The sequence below is a fragment of the Salvelinus alpinus genome, chromosome 10 (genome assembly GCF_045679555.1).
Source record: "Salvelinus alpinus chromosome 10, SLU_Salpinus.1, whole genome shotgun sequence".
Taxonomy (NCBI): domain Eukaryota; kingdom Metazoa; phylum Chordata; class Actinopteri; order Salmoniformes; family Salmonidae; genus Salvelinus; species Salvelinus alpinus.
In genome coordinates, this window is record NC_092095.1 from 58715697 (window position 1) to 58742923 (window position 27227).

The window sequence follows — 27227 nt, forward strand, 5'->3', positions numbered from 1 at the left end:
TTAACAAAAGTTAATTTGTGGAATTTCTTTCCTTCTTAATGCGTTTGAGCCAATCAGTAGTGTTGTGACAAGGTAGGGGGGTATATAGAAGATAGCCCTATTTGGTAAAAGACCAAGTCCATATAATGGCAAGAACAGCTCAAATTAGCATAGAGAAATGACAGTCCATCATTACTTTAAGACATGGAAGTAAGTAAATATGGAACATTTCAAGAACTTTGAAAGTTTCTTCAAGTGCAGTCTCAAAAACCATCAAGCACTGTAATGAAACTGGCTCTCATGAGGACCTCCACAGGAAAGGAAGACCCAGAGTACCTCTGCTGCAGAGGATAAGTTCATTAGAGTTACCAGCCTCAGAAATTGCAGCCCAAATAAATGCTTCACAGAGTTCAAGTAACAGACACATCTCAACATCAACTCTTCAGAGGAGACTGTGTGAATCAGGCCTTCATGGTCTAATTGCTGCCAAAAAACTACTACTAAAGGACACCAATAAGAAGAGACTTGCTTGGGCCAAGAAACATGAGCATTGGACATTAGACCGGTGGAAATCTGTCCTTTGGTCCGCATGTGTAGTTCCCACCGTGAAGCATGAAGGAGGAGGTGTGGGGGTGCTTTGCTGGTGACACTGTCAGTGATTTAGAATTCAAGGCACACTTAACCAGCATGGCTACCACAGCATTCTGCAGCGATACGCCATCCCATCTGGTTTGCGTTTCGTGGGACTATCATTTGTTTTTCAACAGGACAATGACCCAACACACCTCCAGGCTGTGTAAGAGCTATTTGACCAAGAAGGAGAGTGATGGAGTGCTGCATCAGATGACCTGGCCTCAACCCAATTGAGATGGTTTAGCATGAGTTGGACCGCAGAGTGAAGGAAAAGCGGCCAACAAGTGCTCAGCATATGTGGGAACTCCATCAAGACTATTGGAAAAGCATTCCAGGTGAAGCTGGTTGAGAGAATGCCACGCGTGTGCAAAGCTGTCATCAAGGCAAAGGTGGCTACTTTGAAAAATCTCACTACTGTCATTGGTTACACTAATTGTAGTGTGTCTACATAACCTGGTTCAATAATTCATGACATTACCCTGAGGAAGGCACAGTGATGCCGAAACGTTGGTAAATACCCATTAAATTGATGGGAGATTATACATGGAGTGTGCGACTTTCTTTATTTTGATAGTTTATAGTTTATTCGCAGTTAGTCAGCACCTCCACACAAACTATTATTTTGGGTGTGCGCCAGCTCATGTTTTTCACTTTGAAAAATCTAAAATAGATTTTGAGTTGTTTAACACTTCTACATGATTCCATTATTTCATAGTTTTGATGTTTTCAGTATTTTTCTCTATGGACAAAATAGGAAAAAATAAAGGACTTGAATGAATGAGTATGTTAGGTATGTACAAACTTTTGACTGATACTGTATGAGGTATTGACTGTCATATACTACTGAATATCTTTAACTCAACTATGACGCTGTCGATTTTTACAACATCACAATTGAATATGAAATAGTAAAGCAAATTATACAAATGTAGCCAGACTTTTAAAAACTTTTTGGAAAGGGTGATAAAATGTCGCGATATGCGCAATGTCCTCTGCTCTTTGTGGTTGTCTCAACCAATAAAATCTCGCTCTGGGTTCCTGCTTCTAGCTTCCATTACACAACGACACGCACCACCACCAGTTAGTAAGCGTTGTCGGTTTAAAGGCTTTAGACCACCTAACTATAGTGTCATGAAAATAAGCAAAAATAATTTACAGTAATATATATCAACTGTATCTTTAAGGTTCATTCATTCGGAAATTGACAAAAGAAGAAAAGACGAGCGAAACCTAAGGGACGTCGACAAACCGGCAAACAAAGAGATCCCTTCTCGACGACAACATTTTTCCTCAATATTCTTTAGTTATGAGTCATGTGGCCGTCGAAAATTTACACGGTCTAGAACAGCAGGTGAGTTTTCTGTATTTATTTTTGTGTGTTCATATCTATAACACGTAGAAATGAGTAGAACGAGTCTGAAAATGCAGTCGTGGCTACCAAGCTAGCTGGTTAGCTTTGCTCGCTAACTACGTTAGCTGTAACTGCGTGTGTTGTCTAATCTCTGGGTAAAATGGAGGCCGGTGGGTGATAATGGTTGGTGACGATGGCGGTGCTTCACGTTCAACAATGCAGTATTTCTCACAATTGGGTTGATCCTTAACTATACCTCTAAGACATGCAATCTAAACCCTATGTTCAATGTTGGTGACATTCACTTTTTTATTTTTTATCTGGCATTTATTCACTTGAGCTGATGATTGTTAGCCTGCTTGCTAGTTTGGCCTCTAGTTAGCGTTAGGTACGTACGCTAACATGAAAGCTAGCTGGCTACATTTTCTTCTGCGTCACTGTCACATTGTTTTAATCCCGAATGAACAAAGCGTGTTTATGCTTTGCACAGTTGCTGGCTAGCAACGACTACATTGTTTGGTTTTGTGTTGTGCTATAGATTTTGTTGCCATGTTAAAGAACCTGTCATTGTTAAATCATCCAGTTGTTTTTGTCACCTGTAACGTTAGTCCAGCCGACAGTATCCAGGCAAACACCCATTAATTTGGTATGGAAGCATTATAAAAATTAGTCTTGCTATAACTGCATTTGCAAATGCAACATTTGTCTATGTTAAATATGGTCAAACATGGAAGATGAAACCTAGCAATTAGTAAGCTGTCATGACATTTTCTGATAGTCAGCAGATGCATATTTGACATGTGCTTGGCAGTGTGAAAGGATGTTGGGTTGGTGGGGTGCAATTTATTTTGACACAGGAAATAAGACCCCCTTTGAGCCATGTTGGTCACGCTCCTTGATAACCTGTATTTGTCTGTTAAAGCAAAGGACGCGAGGGGAAGAATTTCGGTAGCAGTATATACACTGCTCAAAAAAATAAAGGGAACACTAAAATAACACATCCTAGATCCGAATGAATGAAATATTCTTATTAAATAGTTTTTTCTTTACATAGTTGAATGTGCTGACAACAATCACACAAATTATCAATGGAAATCAAATTTGGGGAGGTCTGGATTTGGAGTCACACTCAAAATTAAAGTGGAAAACCACACTACAGGCTGATCCAACTTTGATGTAATGTCCTTAAAACAAGTCAAAATGAGGCTCAGTAGTGTGTGTGGCCTCCACGTGCCTGTATGACCTCCCTACAACGCCTGGGCATGCTCCTGATGAGGTTAGTCCAGGTCTGGCTCCTCCCAGACCTGGACTAAAGCATCCGCCAACTCCCGGACAGTCTGTGGTGTGGCGTTGGTGGATGGAGCGAGACATGATGTCCCAGATGTGCTCAATTGGATTCAGGTCTGGGGAACGGGCGGTCCATAGCATCAATGCCTTCCTCTTGCAGGAACTGCTGACACACTCCAGCCACATGACGTCTAGCATTGTCTTGCATTAGGAGGAACCCAGGGCTAACCGCACCAGCATATGGTCTCACAAGGGGTCTGAGGATCTCATCTCGGTACCTAATGGCAGTCAGGCTACCTCTGGCGAGCACACGTGCGGCCCCACAAAGAAATGCCACCCCACACCATGACTGACCCACCGCCAAACCGGTCATGCTGGAGGATGTTGCAGGCAGCAGAACGTTCTCCACGGCGTCTCCAGACTCTGTCACGTCTGTCACATGTGCTCAGTGTGAACCTACTTTCATCTGTGAAGAGCACAGGGCGCCAGTGGCAAATTTGCCAATCTTGGTGTTCTCTGGCAAATGCCAAACGTCCTGCACGGTGTTGGGCTGTAAGCACAACCCCCACCTGTGGACGTCGGGTCCTCATACCACCCTCATGGAATCTGTTTCTGACCGTTTGAGCAGACACATGCACATTTGTGTCCTGCTGGAGGTCATTTTGCAGGGCTCTGGCAGCGCTCCTCCTGCTCCTCCTTGCACAAAGGCAGAGGTAGCGGTCCTGCTGCTGGGTTGTTGCCCTCCTACGGCCTCCTCCACGTCTCCTGATGTACTGGCCTGTCTCCTGGTAGCGCCTCCATGCTCCGGACACTACACTGACAGACACAGCAAACCTTCTTGCCACAGCTCGCATTGATGTGCCATCCTGGATGAGCTGCACTATCTGAGCCACTTGTGTGGGATGTAGACTCCGTGTCATGCTACCACTAGAGTGAAAGCACCGCCAGCATTCAAAAGTGACCAAAACTCAGTTCCTATGCTTCCTGGCTGATGAAGTGGTCTGTGGTCACCACCTGCAGAACCACTCCTTTATTGGGGGTGTCTTGCTAATTGCCTATATTTTCCACCTTTTGTCTATTCCATTTGCACAACAGCATGTGAAATTTATTGTCAATCAGTGTTGCTTCCAAAGTGGACAGTTTGATTTCACAGAAGTGTGATTGACTTGGAGTTACATTGTGTTGTTTAAGTGTTCCCTTTATTTTTTTGAGCAGTGTATATATAAGAAAGAAAAAAAGAAACATCTTTGGCAGCAACCTCAATGATTGTTACAGATTTCTTGTCTATTTTGACAAGTGTATACTGGCTATGGCGTCTCAAGATGGACAAAAAGTACTATTACATATTTTTTCTAGTTTTTCAAGCGGTCTTTTAAGGGAGTATACGAGCACACTCGTTCGGCTTGCTGACGCATGCGGAAGGCTTAAGACACACTTCTCAGCATCCCCACACACTTACCCAACACACACACCACATCACACTTCTCACTAAGTCTGAACTGTAACACGGAAAGCTACTAGTCAAATAACGTACACTACATGGCAAAAGTATGTGGACACCTGCTCGTCGAACATCTCATTACAAAATCATAGGCATTAATATGGAGTTGGTCCCCCCCTTTGCTGCTACAACAGCCTCCACTCTTCTGGGAAGGCTTTCCACTAGATGTTAGAACATAGCTGCAGGGACTTGCTTCCATTCAGCCACAAGCATTAGTGAGGTCGGGCACTAGTGAGGTCGGGCACTGATGTTGGGTGATTAGGCCTGGATCGCAGTCGGCGTTCGAACAACTTTGGGATGAATTGGATGGCATTGAGGTCAGGGCTCTGTGCAGGCCAGTCAAGTTCTTCCACACCCATCTCCACAAACAATTTATGTATGGACCTCGCTTTGTGCACAGGGGCATTGTCAAGCTGAAACAGGAAACGGCTTTCCCCAAACTGTTGCCACAAAGGTGGAAGCACAGAATCATCTAGAATATATATCATTGTATGCTGTAGCGTTAAGATCTCCCTTCACTGGAAATAAGGGGCCTAGCCCAAACGGTGAACAACAGCCCCAGACCATTATTCCTCCTCCACCAAATCTTTACAGGTGGCACTATGCTTTCGGGCAAGTTGTGTTCTCCTGGTATCTACCAAACCCAGATTTCTCCATCGGACTGCCAGATGGTGAAACATGATTCATCAAACCAAAGCACGCGTTTCCACTGCTCCAGTCCAAAGGAGGCAATCTCTACACCACTCCAGCCGATGCGCTGTGCATGGGGATCTTAGGCTTGTGTGCGGCTGCTCGGCCATGGAAACCCTTTTCATGAAGCTCCCGACTAACAGTTCTTGTGCTGATGCTTCCAGTTGTGAGTGTTGCAACCAAGGACAGATTTGTACGTGCTTCAGCAGTCCCGTTCTGTGAGCTTGCGGCCTACCACTTGCTCCTAGATGTTTCCACTTCACAATAACAGCACTTAAAGTTGACCGGGTGCAACTCTTGCAGGCCAGAATTTTAACCAACTGACTTAATGGAAAGGTGGCATCTTATGACAGTGCCACGTTGAAAGTCATTGATCTCTTCGGTGAGGCCATTCTACTGCCAATGTTTGTGTATGGAGATTGCATGGCTGTGTGCTCGATTTTATACACCTGTCAGCAACGGGTGTGGCTGAAATCCACTAATTTGAAAGGGTGTCCACGTACTTTTGTCCTGTAGGTTCAGTCCAACCCAAATTTAGCATATCTGATTCAGCTAGTTAAGGTGTTGTTGAGCAGCTAAATGGTAGAATCAGGTGGGTTAAATTAGAGTTGGATGGTAGATCTCCAGGAAGAGGGTTGTGCAGCCCTGTTCTAGCTTATTGGCAGTTTTGAGTGTCTGCCTTGTAAGAAAGTATCTTTGGTTGCTTGCAAAGGTACACCCACGGTAGACTGCTCTGCAAAATGTACAATTGAAACTTACTGTATGGATTGTGGTGGTGGGGGGCAACGAAACTAGACGGGAGTTCCCTGCTTCACATATGTTTAATGGGGGAAGCACTGTAGTATAAGGGATATTCATGTCTTTCTGCTTTCTGGAGATCAACAGTTTGTCACACTTTATTTGGATAGTGTGACCATCTGTTGATAAGCAACTGCTGGCGTAGGATAGGGAAAGGGTTAGGATAAGTGTTAGGGTTAGTAGATTGTTAGTTGAAATGTTACTGTAGCGCATCTATAGATGGAGTGTTACGCTGTTTTTGTCACCCTTTGTCTGGCAGCTTACTGTCCTATATGCATGTTTAGAATGACATTTATTCATAACAGTGTTTACCGTAGTACTTAACTATACGTGTCATTTTCTATTTCAGCTTGCTGTCCTAGGCTTGAACAATGCTGACGGGCAGGGCGGAGGCACTGGCAGTAAGTGATCTCTACTCTTTGAGCCAAAGGACATGTAGTTTGTGTTATGGTGATCCTTTTCTTTTATGATCACTTGGTCTGAAGCAGCCCTCACTCTTATCCTTTCCTTCAGGGCCATTGGGTGGTTCAAGGACTGAATATAACCCCCCCCAGGTGGCCTTTTTAATGGATAGTTCATACCCCAAAGTCAAAAACTTGTCAGGTGTTTTCAGACCGTAGTAGTGGTCTGAAGTAGGGCTGAGTTAGTGTTCTGCGGGAATCTGCAGATAAATTATTGGTACCGTCCAATCACAGGCCTACGAAACATCCCAGTCCTGACTTCACTGGCCTTTGTGGGAAAGAGACTAGAGTAGGGAGCTTTAAACTATTGGGACTGACTCACATTTCCATCAGTATTACTAGGTTCATTTAGGTGTAAGATGCCATCAAGTGATTTTAATTTCACTTATTTCTTTTTAGCCAATTCATGCTCTTATAGCATAAATGCCATTTAAGTTTTCAGTTTCCTCATTTGGGGTACAAGACGGTTAAAAAAAATAATATTATTTGTTTTATCAAACAGGCCAGATAGGCTACTTAATCCCTATTAAATTAAAGGGATTGAGACATCCCTAGAATAAGACTAGGAACCCATTAGACCTGTGACGTGTTTGTGTACAGTACTGCCCTTGTGTTCACAAGTCTGTCTCTCTAGGGACCTGTTACATTCCACCTCATTTACGGAACCAAGAGGCTTCCAAAAATGGTAAGTGTCGCCCCCCCCATCAACACTACCACCTCTATGAGGTATGCCAGTTGGACACCGTAAAAATGCCCTGGCCCCATAGTGGTCAAGAATGCCATAATGCATTGTAGTGGACCATAATAAACATTTCACTAAATTGATTGAGCTAGCAACAATGCTGTGAAATTCCCTCAACTAAAAAGCAGACAATTAGCTTTAGTGTAATCTTGACCATTTCTTCTCGCTGGGCTGGGACAAGGTCAGCTAGAAGGTGACCCGGATGTACTGATTTTCTCCACTAGTTTGAAACAGTGGCGTGAAGGTTGCGTTAGAATCCCCATCTTATATAGCCAGCCGCTTGTTTTTATTTAATCCCAAAAGTCACTACAGGAAGACAGACACAAAACCGTGCATATCCAATGTCCATTTTGTGACAGCATCTGGGAACTGCTTTGACAAACCATCAACCACTCCATTTCCATGCTCTTACTAGCCAACATTCGCAGTACATCGGCAGCATGTTTTCATCATGAAGCCCCCTGCTCCCCATGACGTTGTTTTTTTGTTTGTTTTTGCAGCAGATGTTTTCTCTAGACCGAGCGCTTTGTCAATGGCACCAGGAAGCTGTAAGTCCCTTTACAGTCCGCTCTTTGGCTGAGGGAAGCTCTGGCGTTTATTTTAAATGTTATCTTTATTTTATTCTGCATGTTTGAATTAAATTGCCTACCAGAACAGTGGTCTCACTCAATTCGATTAGAAAACAAGGCCACATGCATTTCGACAAGGGGACTGGAGGCTCTCAAATTACATCTTTTAAACCACATTCCCATGGGTGAAACGAAGACATGACTGGCTTTTTTCTGCATTAAGGGTGTTGGCATCCGCTCACATGCTTACATTTTGTTCAAACAAAAAACAGCCTCCATTAGTTATGTCATTCCAACATACTGCTTAATTGCAAGGTTTCCATTTATTTGTGTGTGGAATTTAAAGTGGTAGGTATTAGCAAATGAATGCTGCTTGCATGACAAAGGTTCCTTAATCGGGACCCTAGTTAATGAGCCAAATTATTGACTTGTGTAGACTGTTTTATTGTATGGATTGCGCATTGTTTACTGGGAAAATAAGCCAGGTCGTTTTTAATTGAAGTATTTCCCTTTTCAGAGGCATCCATGCAGTAACAAGTGGTGGGTGTCTGGGATGTGAAAGTCAAAGGAACCAAGAAGGGCGTGGTTCCATTGTGCCCCTAACCCCTACTAGCTCTAAAGGACCTCAACACATTTCTTACAGCCATTCAGGTCATTCTAATCTGTGAACATAGAAAGGCTAAGGGGAAGTAGCTAAAGGCTGAAATGGAACTAGGCCTACTTGGTCCAAATCTTTCTTCCTATAGGGTCCGTTACTGCCTACTTCCGTTGTGCCCTTGAGCAAGGCACTACCTCTAAGTGCTCTAGGGGTGCTGCTCTGCCGCTGCCCCTGTGTTGCTCCCAGCCTGTGGTGTCTGTCAGATTGGGTACTGTGACAGCAAAAACTAAAGAATATCTGTGCAAATGGACCAATAAACAAAGTATTGTATTGACTGCGTATGATGAGGAAACCCTCTTGTACTATGGGAGTCACCATGTCTCCCCTCTATTTCCTTTCTGTTTTTACACAAGATACGCCTGGTGGTTGGGACGGCGGACGCAACAACGGCTTCGTGCAGAATGGTTACCACGACAACCGCATGAATGGGGGCAACCGGTACAACAGTGGCCCACCTCGCATGGAGAGGGGCAGGGGTGGTGGAGGTTTCCGCGGCGGCAGGGGCGGGTCCTACAACCCGGTACAGCCTATGCAGAATGCCGGCATGTTTGGCGTCTACGACAACAAAGATGCCGGCGGCTGGAACACAACTAAAGATGCCTACACCAGCTTCGGCGCGCGTCCCGACAGAGGGAAGTCTGCTTTTTTCAACAACGGCGGGAGTGCGCCTCGAGGAAGGTGAGAACTAGATAATTCACTCCCAAGCCCTTATCCAACAGTTTTCAGGTTCCTCAGAGTTCAGTGCTGTACCATGAGGCAACTCGATTAGCAAGCCAGCTTTCCTGACCCCTGTGGTTATGTTATGCTTGACAGTTACCAGCGTGGAGGTTTTGTAGGCAGTGGAAACAGCCGCTGGGTGGAGGAGTCCAGGGATGACGAGGACTGGTCCAAACCCACTCAGGCCAATGAGCGCCTGGAACAGTGAGTAGTAACCTAACCTACCCCCCTTTCTGCATACTAATGATATTTCAGTAATGAGGGGTTACCAATGTCATTTTACAATACATCACTATCCGCGTTTATCAATATCCCCTCTCGTTAAAATGGTCACGTAGACCTTTCTCTGTCACTTTCCTGACCTTCTGTGTTTCTGCTTCTCCCCAGGGAGCTGTTCGCTGGTGGCAACACAGGGATTAACTTTGACAATTACGACGACATTCCTGTTGAGGCCACTGGCCAAAACTGCCCCCATCACATTGACAGCGTGAGTCTCCAAGTATTCTTGCCAAATAACCCTGTCTCAGATCCAGTAGCCCTCATGTCCTATTAGTCAGCATTTTGTTAGTATTCTTCAAACCAGAAGTGTTTCCCATGGGCTCTACTGAGCAGCTTGTGTGGTGCTGTTGATCACCCTGCACATACCCCCCCCCCCCCGAAACAGAGTTGCGTGAAAGCTGTTTGGTGTTCATTTGAGTGACTGGTTCGTCTTTGTATTTCAGTTCCAAGACATAGAGATGGGAGAGATCATAATAAGTAACATCGCCCTGACCCGCTACACTCGGCCCACTCCGGTCCAGAAGTACGCCATTCCAATCATCAAGAACAAGAGGGACCTGATGGCCTGTGCCCAGACAGGTTAGAACCAGAACAAACTCCAAATTGGATTGGTCTGGAGAGATATGACTTACAACAACTGTATTGTACTGTAGTTGATTTAGGTATATGACTAATATAAACTGTGGTCTCTCAGGTTCCGGTAAGACTGCCGCGTTCCTGTTGCCTGTACTGAGTCAGATCTACAATGAAGGCCCAGGAGAAGCCCTCGCTGCCCAGAAGTCTGGAGGACAGGACAACGGAAAGTATGGTCGCCGTAAGCAGTACCCCCTCGCTCTGGTCCTGGCCCCCACCAGAGAACTGGCCCTGCAGATCTACGAAGAGGCCAGAAAGGTAAGCAACTGCCCCCCCCCTTCTCACCTGGCATGTTATTGCGGGTGTAGCAAAATGCTTGACACATCCACACAATGTGACCACACACACAGAGAGGACAGACATCACATCAGCATCAATACCAGCTAGGTCGGTAGCGGTCTGCCAGTGGGCCTCTGTCTCTTTGTCTCTGTTTTTGTGTTGATGGCCAACCAGCCAGGGTTGGTATTGGGGAACTGCAGTGTAACACACAATCATTGTTTGTGTTTTCCTTTCTCTCTCTTGTCCCTTTCCCTGCCTTCTCTCTCTCTCTCTCTCTCTCTCTCTCTGTACCCTGTATTCACCCTCTTCCACCCCTTTCTCCTGCTGTAGTTTGCATACCGGTCCCGTGTGCGTCCTTGTGTGGTGTACGGAGGGGCTGACATTGGCCAGCAGATCAGAGACCTGGAGCGAGGCTGTCACCTGCTGGTGGCTACACCTGGACGCCTGGTGGACATGATGGAGAGGGGCAAGATCGGCCTCGACTACTGCAAGTGAGTAGACTTCCAACAGTCTGGACTGCTGGCAGACTGAGCTGTCTGAGACATAACTTCTGGTTCTTGACTTCATTGTTTTTGAGAAGGTGCAGACAAGTTACAAAGCCCCAGGGTCCAGTCACTAGGCACTTTACCTAGATGAATAACCTAAGCCCCATTCGCATTGGATTAGTTTTACTGGGGGAGATGGGAGTTATGTGAACAAATCACCACATCCGTAATTTAAGTCCTGTCCAAATCTTCCATGTCAGTCATTTTTAAATAGCAGGAGAGTAATAAATCCAGCTGGGAAAACATCATTTTTTGACTATCGCCAAAGTCCTTTGATAATACTAGTACTGTGCGACTCGATATCCCTGTCTTGTGAGAGAAATGTCTTGTTTGACAGGCGTTGAAAAATGTGTCGCAAGTCTGATATTTAGCTCGCATCTGTAGACTGGGGGCCTTTTTAGGACATTTTGTACTGCAGACCGCTAAAATACCCTTATGATTGTAATTCCTCAATCCAAAGATGGCTTGGTATAGTTTAGAAATTTGGGAGCTAAGCTCTAGTTATCAGTGTAGCCTGTTGTCACCTGGACATGTTGAAATACACTGCTCAAAAAAATAAAGGGAACACTTAAACAACACAATGTAACTCCAAGTCAATCACACTTCTGTGAAATCAAACTGTCCACTTAGGAAGCAACACTGATTGACAATAAATGTCACATGCTGTTGTGCAAATGCTGTCACATGCTGTCCACGGCGTCTCCAGACTCTGTCACGTCTGTCACATGTGCGTGTGAACCTGCTTTCATCTGTGAAGAGCACAGGGCGCCAGTGGCGAATTTGCCAATCTTTGTGTTCTCTGGCAAATGCCAAACGTCCTGCACGGTGTTGGGCTGTAAGCACAACCCCCACCTGTGGACGTCGGGTCCTCATACCACCCTCATGGAGTCTGTTTCTGACCGTTTGAGCAGACACATGCACATTTGTGGCCTGCTGGAGGTCATTTTGCAGGGCTCTGGCAGCGCTCCTCCTGCTCCTCCTTGCACAAAGGCGGAGGTAGCGGTCCTGCTGCTGGGTTGTTGCCCTCCTACGGCCTCCTCCACGTCTCCTGATGTACTGGCCTGTCTCCTGGTAGCGCATCCATGCTCTGGACACTACGCTGACAGACACAGCAAACCTTCTTGCCACAGCTCGCATTGATGTGCCATCCTGGATGAGCTGCACTACCTGAGCCACTTGTGTGGGTTGTTGACTCCGTCTCATGCTACCACTAGAGTGAAAGCACCGCCAGCATTCAAAAGTGACCAAAACATCAGCCAGGAAGCATAGGAACTGAGAAGTGGTCTGTGGTCACCACCTGCAGAACCACTCCTTTATTGGGGGTGTCTTGCTAATTGCCTATAATTTCCACCTTTTGTCTATTCCATTTGCACAACAGCATGTGAAATTTATTGTCAATCAGTGTTGCTTCCTAAGTGGACAGTTTGATTTCACAGAAGTGTGATTGACTTGGAGTTACATTGTGTTGTTTAAGTGTTCCCTTTATTTTTTTGAGCAGTGTATATATAAGAAAGAAAAAAAGAAACATCTTTGGCAGCAACCTCAATGATTGTTACAGATTTCTTGTCTATTTTGACAAGTGTATACTGGCTATGGCGTCTCAAGATGGACAAAAAGTACTATTACATATTTTTTCTAGTTTTTCAAGCGGTCTTTTAAGGGAGTATACGAGCACACTCGTTCGGCTTGCTGACGCATGCGGAAGGCTTAAGACACACTTCTCAGCATCCCCACACACTTACCCAACACACACACCACATCACACTTCTCACTAAGTCTGAACTGTAACACGGAAAGCTACTAGTCAAATAACGTACACTACATGGCAAAAGTATGTGGACACCTGCTCGTCGAACATCTCATTACAAAATCATAGGCATTAATATGGAGTTGGTCCCCCCCTTTGCTGCTACAACAGCCTCCACTCTTCTGGGAAGGCTTTCCACTAGATGTTAGAACATAGCTGCAGGGACTTGCTTCCATTCAGCCACAAGCATTAGTGAGGTCGGGCACTAGTGAGGTCGGGCACTGATGTTGGGTGATTAGGCCTGGATCGCAGTCGGCGTTCGAACAACTTTGGGATGAATTGGATGGCATTGAGGTCAGGGCTCTGTGCAGGCCAGTCAAGTTCTTCCACACCCATCTCCACAAACAATTTATGTATGGACCTCGCTTTGTGCACAGGGGCATTGTCAAGCTGAAACAGGAAACGGCTTTCCCCAAACTGTTGCCACAAAGGTGGAAGCACAGAATCATCTAGAATATATATCATTGTATGCTGTAGCGTTAAGATCTCCCTTCACTGGAAATAAGGGGCCTAGCCCAAACGGTGAACAACAGCCCCAGACCATTATTCCTCCTCCACCAAATCTTTACAGGTGGCACTATGCTTTCGGGCAAGTTGTGTTCTCCTGGTATCTACCAAACCCAGATTTCTCCATCGGACTGCCAGATGGTGAAACATGATTCATCAAACCATTGTGTTGTTTAAGTGTTCCCTTTATTTTTTTGAGCAGTGTATATCTTCACACCTAGAATAAAAACCTCCAGGCTTCCGTCATAACTGTCAATTTATTGAGTAGGAAAATATTTAATTACAGGACAGTTTGGGGAAATAAACATAACCCATCTGAATCGTCCTTTGGAATAAGACATTCTGGGGTAATAATTACATAACCAGCGTTCTCTAGTAGTACTAGCGCTGTGCAAATAGAGCTCTAGATGAATTGTGTACATGTGGGCAATATGATTCATTCCACCTAGTCCATCAGAGTGCAAGCAAGAGCTGAGACCATATTGCTTAGCCCAGCTCTAACTCCTGATGCAACTTATCAGACTATTGATTAGTTGAATTGGCCTGCTGGACAGGAAAGGAATCCTACATACCCATGAATCTTTGACTATGATGGGAAAACAGGTCTACAGCCAATCCCTGACCCTGTCTCTCTTAGTTATCTGGTGCTGGATGAGGCTGACCGGATGTTGGACATGGGTTTTGAGCCCCAGATCAGACGCATCGTGGAGCAGGACACCATGCCCCCTAAAGGCATCCGCCAGACCATGATGTTCAGTGCTACCTTCCCCAAGGAGATCCAGGTATACACATGGTGTTCAACTCACTTTCCTAAAGATATCATGGTACATGGACAATAATTGTTACTCTCCAGTCCCCACAATTGCTTATGTATTTGTCAAAAAGTATTGTGCTTAATGAGGAAAGAAGGAAGGTGTTATTTGCCATTTGTCCTCTCTATGGTGAATTAACTTACCTTTCCACACACATTTAATAAACTGCCCTCCATGTTGGCTCCACAACAATAACACGAACCCCTCGGTCAGATCCTGGCGCGTGACTTCCTGGAGGAGTACATCTTCCTGGCGGTGGGGCGCGTGGGCTCCACCTCCGAGAACATCACCCAGAAGGTGGTGTGGGTGGAGGACGGTGACAAGAGGTCCTTCCTCCTGGACCTGCTCAATGCTACAGGTAACTACCTGGACTATACCTGTCACTGGCTCAACCCCCTCTCCTGTCCCATGTCTGTTAGTGTGTTACTTACTGGAACTTTTACTGGTAGTGCAGGGTTTCTCAAAGCTCATCCTGGGGACTCGCTCACTGTGTTCTGGATTTTATTCCAATTAAGCAACAATTGTATATACATTGATATGTGGTTGGTAAGGACATTCAATTATCTGATTTTTTTTTTTGAAATTCGGTTGAAAGGAAAACCTGCATTGACAGTGGGTGTTTGAGGACTGGAGTTGAGAAACCCTGTGTTTGAATAGCCCCTCGGTGTCTTATGAATATGTTGACTTGATCAGTTGGGCTAGGTGGAATCTGCAACGGCAGGATTTCCCAACATCAGCTGTCTTTATTCAAATCCAACTAAATCCTGAAGCTAATCATTGATTATGCAGACATGTCTTTGATAGGACAGCTTCCCAGCAGATTCCACCTGCTCCTAACACTAGGCTAGTTCCTGATTTTTAAAGCTTGTCAGATGTAAGCTATAGAACTTAGAAGATGGGTAACCATTCAGCTGTGATGGTCTAGTATTGATTGCATTAGGTATTCTGTTCTTTCAGATGGTCATATGCCTGGGTTGTGTTCAGTGGGCAGTTGTGTGTTGAACGTGACCCAGTGCTGGTAGTGTCATAGGGTCAGGTGTGAGGTGAAGACTTGTACTCTAGCTTAGGTATGTTGGCTATCATAAACTTACCCTGTCTAGTATCCCCAAACCCCAGTTACTCCTATGCAGAGCCATGTACACAGAGTTTAGGAAACCATCCTCCATGTTGGCACCAAATGTTCCTGAACAATAACATTCTAATAATGAGATCGTATTGGAACTTGTTGGTACCATTAATGGTGGCCATTGGGTTTTCTGAACTCTGTTGGCTAGCCTCCACCTTTTTAATGTCACTTATGAACTGTTGAAACTGCAATGAGTTTATCATCGGGTTTGGTTTTATCCAAAGTCATTCCGAGCGAAGTTCAGGACAATGCAGGTGAAAACATAGAGAAACCTGGTAAGTAGGAATTTATTATTACTAAAGTGGATGTAGAAGCTTGTATCTCATTTCATATTTCAGTTTATTGATTTATTGCTTGGCCTGTATTGGTTACCCATATTAGTCATCCATTTGTGTCCAGATGAGAAGGTCCCGTTGGTTCTGATCAGCCATCTAGTGTGGTTGTCATTGTGAGGTCATTCACTGTTTTGAAGGGTGTTGTCTTCTTTGTGTGGGGGGGGGTTGATTTGGGAATCTGACTTGATTTGTTTAGCCCACACCCTGCTTGCTACTGCAACCGTATGCCATTTCCTACACTTATTATTTTGTTATGATGGCCATGGCAGCTTGCAAAACGTTCACTGCAGGTAGAAAAATCAATAACATGATCCACTATTCTACCAGATAGATATGTTTGAACATGTTTCTCTATCTGAATGTGCTGTAACATTTTAAACCTTTTGAAGAAGCCCTCTGGTCATCATGCATCACGACTCACTGTAGAGTAGCCCGACACAGCTTTAGATATGCAGCTTTTCTTTGCCAGAGCCTCCATCTCTTAGCAACACTATGGATGTTTCTCCTCTCTCTCAACACCCCTGGTGATTCAGCCCCCTCCTTCCTTCTCAGATCCACAACCACAGAGGGTAGTGGGTAGATGCTGTTTCCATACCTGTAATGTCTCCCCTGGGGCTCGTTTAGAGGGTACTGAGCAAGCGCTGAACATTGCAGATAGAAATGCCACGAATAGACCTGACGCTAACCCTCCCATGTCAGAAACCAAGGCCATGTCTGTTATACAGAATCAATTTCTCAGAACATTTTTAAGCAGTGACTCACCGGTCTTCCTTCTCCTCCCCAGGTAAGAACTCTCTGACGCTGGTGTTTGTGGAAACGAAGAAGGGAGCGGATGCCCTGGAGGACTTCCTGTACCGTGAGGGTTACGCCTGCACCAGTATCCATGGCGACCGCTCCCAGAGGGACCGAGAGGAGGCTCTGCACCAGTTCCGCTCGGGACGCTGCCCCATCCTGGTCGCCACGGCGGTGAGTCTGCAAGCTGACATTTTGGTTTGAATTCTACAGCTCTGTTACAGGTAAAATATATTGGTTGACAAGTGATAAAGTGAAACACACTAGGTGTTTGGCCTCATACTGTTCAAGGCCTGGTGTTTGTTATGCAATATGTTTGCATGTTGGGGTCATTTAAAAAGGGAGCTCACATGCTTCTGTTCAAACAAGAAGGCCAGTAGTTGTATTCGGTCTCTTGTACCAGGTGGCTGCCCGTGGCCTGGACATCTCCAATGTCAAGCACGTCATCAACTTTGACCTGCCCAGCGATATAGAGGAGTACGTCCACCGTATTGGCCGTACTGGACGTGTGGGCAACCTGGGTAAGCTTCTGCAACATTCAAGAACTCAACTCACCACTCAGTGACATGTAATGCACATTTTTTTTATTTAGATAACTATTTGACTGTAACATGGTGAATCCTCTCTCCCAGGTCTGGCCACGTCGTTCTTCAACGATAAGAACGGCAACATCACCAAGGACCTTCTAGACATCCTAGTGGAGGCCAAACAGGAAGTGCCCTCCTGGCTGGAGAGCCTGGCCTATGAACACCAGCACAAGAGCAACACCCGCGGACGCTCCAAGAGGTACGCACACACTCTTACTTACACACACCTACATAAAGGAGCCGAAGTACAAGGTTTTAGAGACATTCACTCTCTTAATCACTGACTCATCCTCTCTGTTTAGGTTCACCTCTGGTGGCTTTGGAGCCAGGGACTACCGTCAGACCAGTGGCGGCGGCAGCACTGGAGGGTTCGGGGGTCGCGGTGGACGCCAGCCCGGTGGACATGGAGGAAACCGTGGATTTGGTGGCGGCGGTAAATATCCATTAAAACCTCACAATGGAGCAACATTTGGGTGTAAATATTACTGTTGGTCTATCCTACAATTCTTAGGACACAAGTCCAAGAGTTAGTGTTTAATTCCAACCATGCTCCAACACAGTCCTTGTTCTCCTTTTAACACTGTCCTGATTTCCCCCCCCCCCCCCACATCACAGGTGGCTTTGGAGGCAACTTCTACAGCAGTGACGGCTATGGAGGAAACTACTCTCATCAGGGGGGAGTGGACTGGTGGGGTAACTAAACATCCCTCCAACCCTATCCCCCTCTACCTACACCTCCCTCCTCCCCCCACCATCGCAGTGGGTCGCGCCACGCCAAACTCACTGATAAGGAAACCACATGTGTAACCTAAGCCAGACTATAGAAACCCCCGTGTAGCTTCTAAACAGACTGCAGTACATTACCAGCTGTGATTCTCTGACCGCTTTTCCAAAAAATGGAGCTGAGAGACAGGGGACCGAGAGGACAGCTGACCAAGAGGAAAGCTGGAGCCACTGAGCGATTCCTAAAGAAACATGGCACCGCCAGGCTCTGGAATCATCGTGTGGTCGCCCATAGTGACTATAGCGTATTTAGGATCTTGGGACTTGCAGTTCTTTCTTTTTTTTCACTACAACTGCTTTTTCTTTCTTTGTAACAAAACAAACTGAGGATCATTTGTTTGTAAATGTACTGTGCCTTTAACAATTAGATTGTTTTATCTGTATTTTCTTTTAAGTGTCATAACTGGCTAAAACCTGGCCAATAAGAACTAAATTATATATTTTTTGTTTTGGGGTTTAAACGTGGTTTTGTTATTTTATTCGGAAGGAAAACAAAATAAGCTTGAACTAAATATCAAACCTTGGCAAACACTGAGATGACATGACTTTTGAGTGAGTCATTTGTCCATTTGAGCTTCAAATTTGTCACAGGGTAATCTGATGGCTCAAGTCCGACGTCATGTTGCAGCCATCCTATGAGAATTCCACTATAGGTTTTCAAACCCTTGTGACAAAAGTGCACTTCAAGGATAAAGAGTTCAAAATATTTTTCGCTCACTCTATCCTGGAGAGGAATATGGTAGTCTTCACTAAACGAGCCATTCCAGTTGTACAATTTTAAAATTGAATATTTAAATGATATGTCCATACATACAAGCTGTTTGAGCAAGTCGATGCTCAAAAGTTCAGTTCCCCACTTACAAATTGACTTGGCATTGTGGCACCTAGTGAAGCAACTTCTAGCTGCCTGGTGGGTGAATTTAGTTTTTGATTGAGCTTTTTTACGTAAACATTTTGAAGGATGGAAATTGACAAATATCCATCCTTCTGAGAGAATGTTTCTTAAAATTGTCAATTCTAAAACAGCGCTTGCCATATAGAAAGTGAAGTTCGAATGGTTGCCATAGGACCACACAGTAACCTGGGTGGCTTTGCTTTTTGTCAAGGCCATCCTGGGATGAAATACGCATGCAAGTGTTGTTGTTTTTTGGTCAAGGAGTTTAAAGAAAAAATGCAAAAGGAAATTCTGCAGCAGGCTTTTATTTCATTACAAAATGTCGTTCTCTTACACCTTTTAATTTAGTTCTCTTTTTCAAGCTGCGTTCGAATCCGAAGGACATTCTCGGGTTAACTGTTTAAAGACACAAGCTCTTCCTCCTCAGAGTGTAGGAAGGTCAGAAGTTAAGGGTCAGCAATGTACAGGCGAGTAAACTGAACTGCACACGTAGCAAAGGGTGATGGGAAGTGCAGTTTATTTACCAGTGCACCATTTTAAGAGGCAATGAGGTTTTCCTGTGTAGTGAATCTAGCCCACGTGACCCGGCCAAAGACGGGGGTGCTTTATCTATCCTTCATTTCTGACAGAACCAATGCAGCTATTCTTCCCTTTGTAGGGTTGGGCCGCCTTGGTGTATTATGTAAAACCACTGGCCAGTTTACTACTATAGCTGGCCAGTTTACTACTATAGCTGGCATCCAGGCTTCCTCCTTATATAGGAGGGGGGCCCAACGTTGGCAAGAAAATGGCATTTTAAGTGCAATAGGTATATATTCTCAGTGTCTGTTGTGCCTTGACATTTGAATCAATAACAGTGAGGTGGTTATGAAGCAGATGCACTGACGGTATTGTGTTAACTTCAGATTGAATGGTGCTACCTAAGTTAGGTCTAGGCCCCTTTGTGATGTTACTTAACGGCCATCAAGTTTTCAAAAAAAACATTTTATTGCACATCTAGAGTTTTATATAAATGTCTTGAGTGTGTGTCCTTAAAGCTTCCGGATTTTGTGTGAGGAGATTGTGAAAAACGCAGCTTGTGTACGAAAGGGGAAGGGTTATCACTATTTAAACCAGGATTTATTTGGGACCAGGGGTTAGTTCAGTAGCAGTCTGAGAATTGAGCTATTTGCACACAGATTACTAGATTCTACTTTTGCTGCTAGTTTGTGTAATTTATTAAGCATTTTTGAGAAATATTTATTTTTATAAGCCTAAAGTGATAGTTTAAGAAACTTGACCAAAAGACAGTACAAAAACACTGGCACTTGAATGTTGAATGTCACCGGTATGCGTGGAAATTTATATTTTTCGGGGTAGTGTGAGCTTTTTAATGTCAGTCATATTGGACTCAATCAAAATCCACACCTGTTACTTCTAGTAGTACTGGCCACATGGCCACACCGTCTAATCAACCTTAACGTTTAATTGGCGAACAAAATTCGAAACAAACAACCAATGCCAAGGTTTGGATAAAAGTGATAACATTTTCTAAAAAATATTGTACCAGTGCAAGAAGTGTCCAGATTCTCTCCAATTCAATTTGCTTTTCCTTGTTTTTGAGGTTTTTTCCTCCCCCAGTGACTGTCTGGCACATGGCAATCTTAAGAGAAAAAAACATGTGGTTCTGCTCTGTTGTATTTGCATATTTGGGCCTCTGTTCTGTGGAGTGTGTGGTGAGTCTTAGCTGGATCATTGGCTGACTGAGTCTGAAAAGTAAAGGTTTGGATGAAACGTATGAATGGAAATGTGAAGCTGCAGAGAGGAGAGGTTGGAGAGCTTTCGGCTGGCCAGACACTCCCCTGAACGCCACTGAGTCGCCCACTAGTTTGTATTTGCTTTATGTACTAGTTTAGAGGCTGTGCACTGCACGAGAAAACACCTGTGCATTTATTGTATGATTTTACCAAAATTAAAAGTTTTGACTTGAGAATACTTAACCAACTTTTGTATTTTGTCTTTGCAAATCCGGAGTTTAATATTCAACATTCAAGCCTGCGCTATAAAGTTATTTATTGACTATGATAAATATATTACATTCCACCTTCATTAGTAAAACATTTACAAAAATAAGTGTTCCCTTGCACACCCACAGTGATTGAGATGAAGGTTTGACTAGTGGAGGTCAACAACCCTTATTAAGACTGATTAATTGAACCAGGGCTGGAACAAAAGCCAGCACACCCTGTAGCTCCAGGAACAGGGTTGGTGACCACGAATACAGGAAGACGATCTATGTGCTTATTGGTATCGGGCTGAAAGGTAATTGGTTGGTCTTCTGGTTTGACATCTGGCCAGAAGTCTGGATTCTCTTGGTACCATTTGACTGTATAACAAATGAAGGAGAGGACACTTTAGAGATTCACCCCTTGTGCTAAAATATATATGAAAGTCAATCTAAGGAATCCATAGAGTAATGTGTTCATGTACTGTACCTGTCCTTCTGATGCCCTCTGACCATGACACTGCAGGCTTCCAGCCCAGCCTCCACAGCTTCTCACAGTTCACAGGGTACCTCAGGTCAACCACTGGCCTTGGGTGGGTGAGAGGTTCAACAATGTCAGTGTCTTAGGAGCCAATCACACAGCCTGCCTTTCTCACACTGGTTTCCATGGCAAAGACATGCTCAAAGGAAGTAAAGGCTCTGAAAAGTGTTTAGTGTGATCCCCTTATACTTCACTCACCGGTCAGGCACAAACTCCAGCCAGTCGTCCAGTTCTGCATCAGGTACATGCCTGACCTGTAACACACACTATTAGCAGATGTCTTTCAGTGGCCCAGTAAAGAGGACTACAGAGTGACCAGACACACGCTTCACCTATCATCTTGATAAGTTCTCTGGCTAGCTGAATGATGGATATCCTACCATCTTGATAAGTTCTCTGGCTAGCTGAATGATGGACGTGCATCCTCAAAGTCTCCGGCCGAACTCATCAACCATCTAGGTTGGTGAGCCGACGATCAACGATCTCGAGAAGCTCTCGGCGAGAGCTGAACTGATGGAACATCCTCATCCTCATGTTCTCTGACGTGGATAGTCCTACCATCAGAAAGTCATCGGCTAGCTGAATGATGGAACGACCATCTAGAATAAGTCATCCGGCCAGTCGACTGGATATCCTACCATCTTGATAAGTTCTCTCGGCTGGAGCCTGAAAAGTCACCTTACATCCTACCATCTTGATAAGTTCTCTGGCTAGCTGAATGATGGACATCCTACCATCTTGATAAGTTCTCTGGCTAGCTGAATGATGGATATCCTACCATCTTGATAAGTTCTCTGGCTAGCTGAATGATGGACATCCTACCATCTTGATAAGTTCTCTGGCTAGCTGAATGATGGACATCCTACCATTTTGATAAGTTCTCTGGCTAGCTGAATGATGGATATCCTACCATCTTGATACGTTCTCTGGCTAGCTGAATGATGGATATCCTACCATCTTGATAAGTTCTCTGGCTAGCTGAATGATGGATATTCTACCATCTTGATAAGTTCTCTGGCTAGCTGAATGATGGACATCCTACCATCTTGATAAGTTCTCTGGCTAGCTGAATGATGGATATCCTACCATCTTGATAAGTTCTCTGGCTAGCTGAATGATGGACATCCTACCATCTTGATAAGTTCTCTGGCTAGCTGAATGATGGATATTCTACCATCTTGATAAGTTTTCTGGCTAGCTGAATGATGGACATCCTACCATCTTGATATGTTCTCTGGCTAGCTGAATGATGGATATCCTACCATCTTGATAAGTTATCTGGCTAGTTGAATGATGGATAATCTACCATCTTGATAAGTTATCTGGCTAGTTGAATGATGGATATCCTACCATCTTGATAAGTTATCTGGCTAGCTGAATGATGGACATCCTACCATCTTGATAAGTTCTCTGGTTAGTTGAATGATGGATATCCTACCATCTTGATAAGTTCTCTGGCTAGCTGAATGATGGATATCCTACCATCTTGATAAGTTCTCTGGCTAGCTGAATGATGGACATCCTACCATCTTGATAAGTTCTCTGGCTAGCTGAATGATGGACATCCTACCATCTTGATAAGTTCTCTGGCTAGCTGAATGATGGATGTCCTACCATCTTGATAAGTTCTCTGGCTAGCTGAATGATGGACATCCTACCATCTTGATAAGTTCTCTGGCTAGCTGAATGATGGATATCCTATCATCTTGATAAGTTCTCTGGTTAGTTGAATGATGGATATCCTACCATCTTGATAAGTTCTCTGGCTAGCTGAATGATGGACATCCTACCATCTTGATAAGTTCTCTGGCTAGCTGAATGATGGACATCCTACCATCTTGATAAGTTCTCTGGCTAGCTGAATGATGGATATCCTACCATCTTGATACGTTTTCTGGCTAGCTGAATGATGGACATCCTACCATCTTGATAAGTTCTCTGGCTAGCTGAATGATGGACATCCTACCATCTTGATAAGTTCTCTGGCTAGCTGAATGATGGATATCCTACCATCTTGATAAGTTTTCTGGCTAGCTGAATGATGGACATCCTACCATCTTGATATGTTCTCTGGCTAGCTGAATGATGGATATCCTACCATCTTGATAAGTTATCTGGCTAGTTGAATGATGGATATCCTACCATCTTGATAAGTTATCTGGCTAGTTGAATGATGGATATCCTACCATCTTGATAAGTTCTCTGGTTAGTTGAATGATGGATATCCTACCATCTTGATAAGTTTTCTGGCTAGCTGAATGATGGACATCCTACCATCTTGATATGTTCTCTGGCTAGCTGAATGATGGATATCCTACCATCTTGATAAGTTATCTGGCTAGTTGAATGATGGATATCCTACCATCTTGATAAGTTCTCTGGTTAGTTGAATGATGGATATCCTACCATCTTGATAAGTTCTCTGGCTAGTTTAATGATGGATATCCTACCATCTTGATAAGTTCTCTGGTTAGTTGAATGATGGATATCCTACCATCTTGATAAGTTCTCTGGCTAGTTGAATGATGGATATCTCGAAGTCGGTCCCGATGTTGTAGGTTTCTCCCACCATCCCCCTCTCCAGGATGGTGTGGAATGCTTCAATGGCATCATCCACGTACAGGAAGTGGCGAGATTGGGGGCTGGTCCCTTGGATGGTACTGTGGCAAAGAAGAGCATGGGATATGTAGGCTTTATTTGAAACAATAACATATGAAGTAAGACATGTCCACATAGTCTGGGATGATGTCAGTGCTCTCTTAAAGTATAAGTATTTACCATTTTTTGTTCAGCTGAAGGAAGGACACGAATTTTGGAATAACCTGGGGGTAAAAAACAACAACATTTGAGACATCTTAAAAGACCAGACACACAAAAGAAATATATAGAACTGTGGTTCACAACCAGGGGTACTAGGACCCCTAGGGGTACTTCAGAGGTACTCCGGGCAGAGCAAGATTCAGTTGGTGGTATAGTAACCGAAAAAGGTTGGGAACCACTGATATAGAATATAGATACTATATTGACCTTCTCCAAGTACTGTCTGGGTCCATATACATTATTGCTCCTTGTTATTATAACAGGAAACTGAAAGAAAAAGAAAAATATTAATACAAAATAATACAAAAATGTGTACATGCCTCACAGAAAAACTTGGTTATAATTGTGGTATGTCTGTTGACAGTATTTACTACCTTGTGTCTCTCCCTGTAGGACAATACAAGACACTCAGCAGCTGCTTTAGACACAGAATATGGGTTGTTGGGTCTTCTTGGGCTGGTTTCATCTAATTCCTACATGGGGGTAAAAGAGACCGCTTTTAACACCGGGGACTGACAGTACTGCAGACAAAGAACCTTAAAAAGTGGCAAAAGAAGTTGAGAAGTGGCATTCAAAAACTTGGAGCTCAAATGTAAATGTGGCATACACCTTACAAAAAGTTATGATAATTATGTCAGGATATCAGTGAAAATGATATGAGTGGACTGACCTTATACAGACTCTCTCCGTACACCTCATCTGTACTAATGTAAATAAACCTCTCCACCTTGGCCTCAAAAGCTGCTTTCAGTAGCACCCTTGTCCCCCCCACGTTCACCATGTGGTATCTGGACGGCCAAACGAAGGACGTCTCTGAAAAGGGGGCACAGAAACATATGGATGAATGTCTTGCTCTATGGGTCACTGAGTGTTGTCAACAATGCCTTTGATTGTTTTGGCATGGTAACAACACAATCTAAACAGTAAAACGTAATTTCTTACCAACATGTGTTTGAGCCGCAAAGTGAAAGACGATGTCGATGTTTTCTGTGGCAAACATGTGTTTTAACAAGCATGGATTGCATATATCCCCCTGTTAAAGAAAAGGGACAAAACATGACACATATTCAAGCTAACAGTCTTTATGATTTTTTAACAATAAACAAAAACATACATAGACAAAAACAATAAACAACTTAACATTCATACATTTCAAAACACTGATCACATCATACTTACTCAGACCCAAATATGTTCCCATTTTGTTTCTGTCCAAGACAGATTTTTTTCAATATTTAAATAATAAAGCATTTGATTCTTCCATTCTCTTAAAGTTGGAGTATCATTTGACTGCCAGTATTTAAGTAATAGTTTATTCAATATAATTGTCCAACCCATCCGGTATCTCACCGCACTCCTATATACCATGTCTTGAAATATGCAGAAAGACGGATTAAAAGTAAACTTACATTGTACAACTTCTGACAACTAGCTTTCTAACTTCACCCATAACTTTTGGACCATAGCACTCCCAGAAGGCATGAATTATTGAGCCATTGTTAGTTTTACACTTAAGACATTACTCTGCCGTTGTGCTGTAGAATTTGGGAATTTTGTCTCTTGTATAACACATTGTATACATTAGTTTATACTGGATTAAGCGTATATTGTCAATAATTGTAATTTTGTTCGTTATGTTTTAACACTCCCTCCATCTTGTGCCAATGTCAGTTATTTTTAAGTCTTGGTTCCAATAGTTATATATATTTTTTCTAAGAGATTGTTAGTTCAATAGGCTTTTTTTGCGCAAGGTTTTGTATATATTACCTTTCATATGAGTATATTTTCTTGACTCAAATAGGATTCCCTCAATATTGCTCTGATGTCCAAAAGCTTTCAGGTCAAAATGTTGAGATCTTTTTTTATTTCACCTTTATTTAACCAGGTAGGCAAGTGGAGAACAAGTTCTCATTTACAACTGCGACCTGGCCAAGATAAAGCAAAGCAGTTCGACACATACAACAACACAGAGTTACATATGGAGTTAACAAACATACAGTCAATAATACAGTAGAAAAACAAGTCTATAAACAATGTGTGCAAATTAGGTGAGATAAGGGAGGTAAGGCAATAAATAGGCCATGGTGGCGAAGTAAATACAATATAGCAATTAAACACTGGAATGGTAGATGTGCAGTAGATGAATGTGCAAAGTAGAAATACTGGGGTGCAAAGGAGCAAGATAAATAAATAAATACAGTAGGGGATGAGGTAGTTGTTTGGGCTATTTACAGATGGGCTATGTACAGGTGCAGTGATGTGTAAGCTGCTCTGACAGCTGATGCTTAAAGCTAGTGAGGGAGATAAGTGTCTCCAGTTTCAGTGATTTTTGTAGTTCGTTCCAGTCATTGGCAGCAGAGAACTGGAAGGAGAGGCGGCCAAAGGAGGAATTGGCTTTGGGGGTGACCAGTGAGATATACCTGCTGGAGCACGTGCTACGGGTGGGTGCTGCTATGGTGACCAGCGAACTGAGATAAGGCAGGGCTTTACCTAGCAGGGTCTTGTAGACCTGGAGCCAGTGGGTTTGGCGACGAGTATGAAGCAAGGGCCAGCCAACGAGAGCGTACAGGTCGCAGTGGTGGGTAGTATATGGGGCTTTGGTGACAAAACGGATGGCACTGTGATAGACTGCATCCAATTTGTTGAGTAGAGTGTTGGAGGCTATTTTGTAAATGACATCGCCAAAGTCGAGGATCGGTAGGATGGTCAGTTTTACGAGGGTATGTTTGGCAGCATGAGTGAAGGATGCTTTGTTGCGAAATAGGAAGCCAATTCTAGATTTAATTTTGGATTGGAGATGTTTGATGTGAGTCTGGAAGGAGAGTTTACAGTCTAACCAGACACCTAGGTATTTGTAGTTGTCCACATATTCTAAGTCAGAACCGTCCAGAGTAGTGATGCTGGACGGGCAAGCAGGTGCGGGCAGCGATCGGTTTAAGAGCATCCATTTAGTTTTACTTGTATTTCAGAACAGTTGGAGGCCACGAAAGGAGTTGTATGGCATTGAAGCTCGTCTGGAGGGTAGTTAACACAGTGTCCAAAGAAGGGCCAGAAGTATACAGAATGGTGTCGTCTGCGTAGAGGTGGATCAGAGACTCACCAGCAGCAAGAGCGAC

At 43.9% G+C, this 27227-nt stretch overlaps 1 protein-coding gene across 6 annotated transcripts; it reads left to right on the forward strand.

Moving 5' to 3' along the window:
- The first annotated feature begins 417 nt into the window (after positions 1–417).
- Positions 418–20745, forward strand: ddx3xb (DEAD-box helicase 3 X-linked b). Of its 6 annotated transcripts, XM_071329959.1 has the most exons (18): positions 418–1963; positions 6589–6640; positions 7335–7385; positions 7943–7990; positions 9023–9347; positions 9483–9590; positions 9774–9873; positions 10109–10244; positions 10360–10556; positions 10908–11068; positions 14074–14218; positions 14462–14606; positions 15599–15649; positions 16494–16675; positions 16905–17022; positions 17134–17287; positions 17391–17521; positions 17704–20745. In XM_071329959.1, exons 1-18 carry the CDS (start codon positions 1919–1921, stop codon positions 17787–17789), a joined length of 2235 nt encoding a protein of 744 aa, XP_071186060.1. In that variant the 5' UTR covers positions 418–1918; the 3' UTR covers positions 17790–20745. The 6 variants fall into 6 exon arrangements, with proteins under 6 accessions (XP_071186060.1, XP_071186062.1, XP_071186061.1 ...); XM_071329961.1 differs by lacking the exon at positions 15599–15649 and having other exon boundaries at positions 422–1963; XM_071329960.1 differs by lacking the exon at positions 7943–7990 and having other exon boundaries at positions 422–1963.
- The last annotated feature ends 6482 nt before the right edge of the window (positions 20746–27227 follow it).

Excerpts from the sequence above, each read along its gene's own strand:
- ddx3xb (XM_071329959.1), top strand. The coding sequence starts at position 1,919 with ATGAGTCATGTGGCCGTCGAAAATTTACACGGTCTAGAACAGCAG. Across the intron at positions 6,641-7,334 it reads GCAGGGCGGAGGCACTGGCA|GGACCTGTTACATTCCACCT; the intron begins GTAAGTGATCTC and ends CTGTCTCTCTAG. Across the intron at positions 10,557-10,907 it reads TCTACGAAGAGGCCAGAAAG|TTTGCATACCGGTCCCGTGT; the intron begins GTAAGCAACTGC and ends CTCCTGCTGTAG.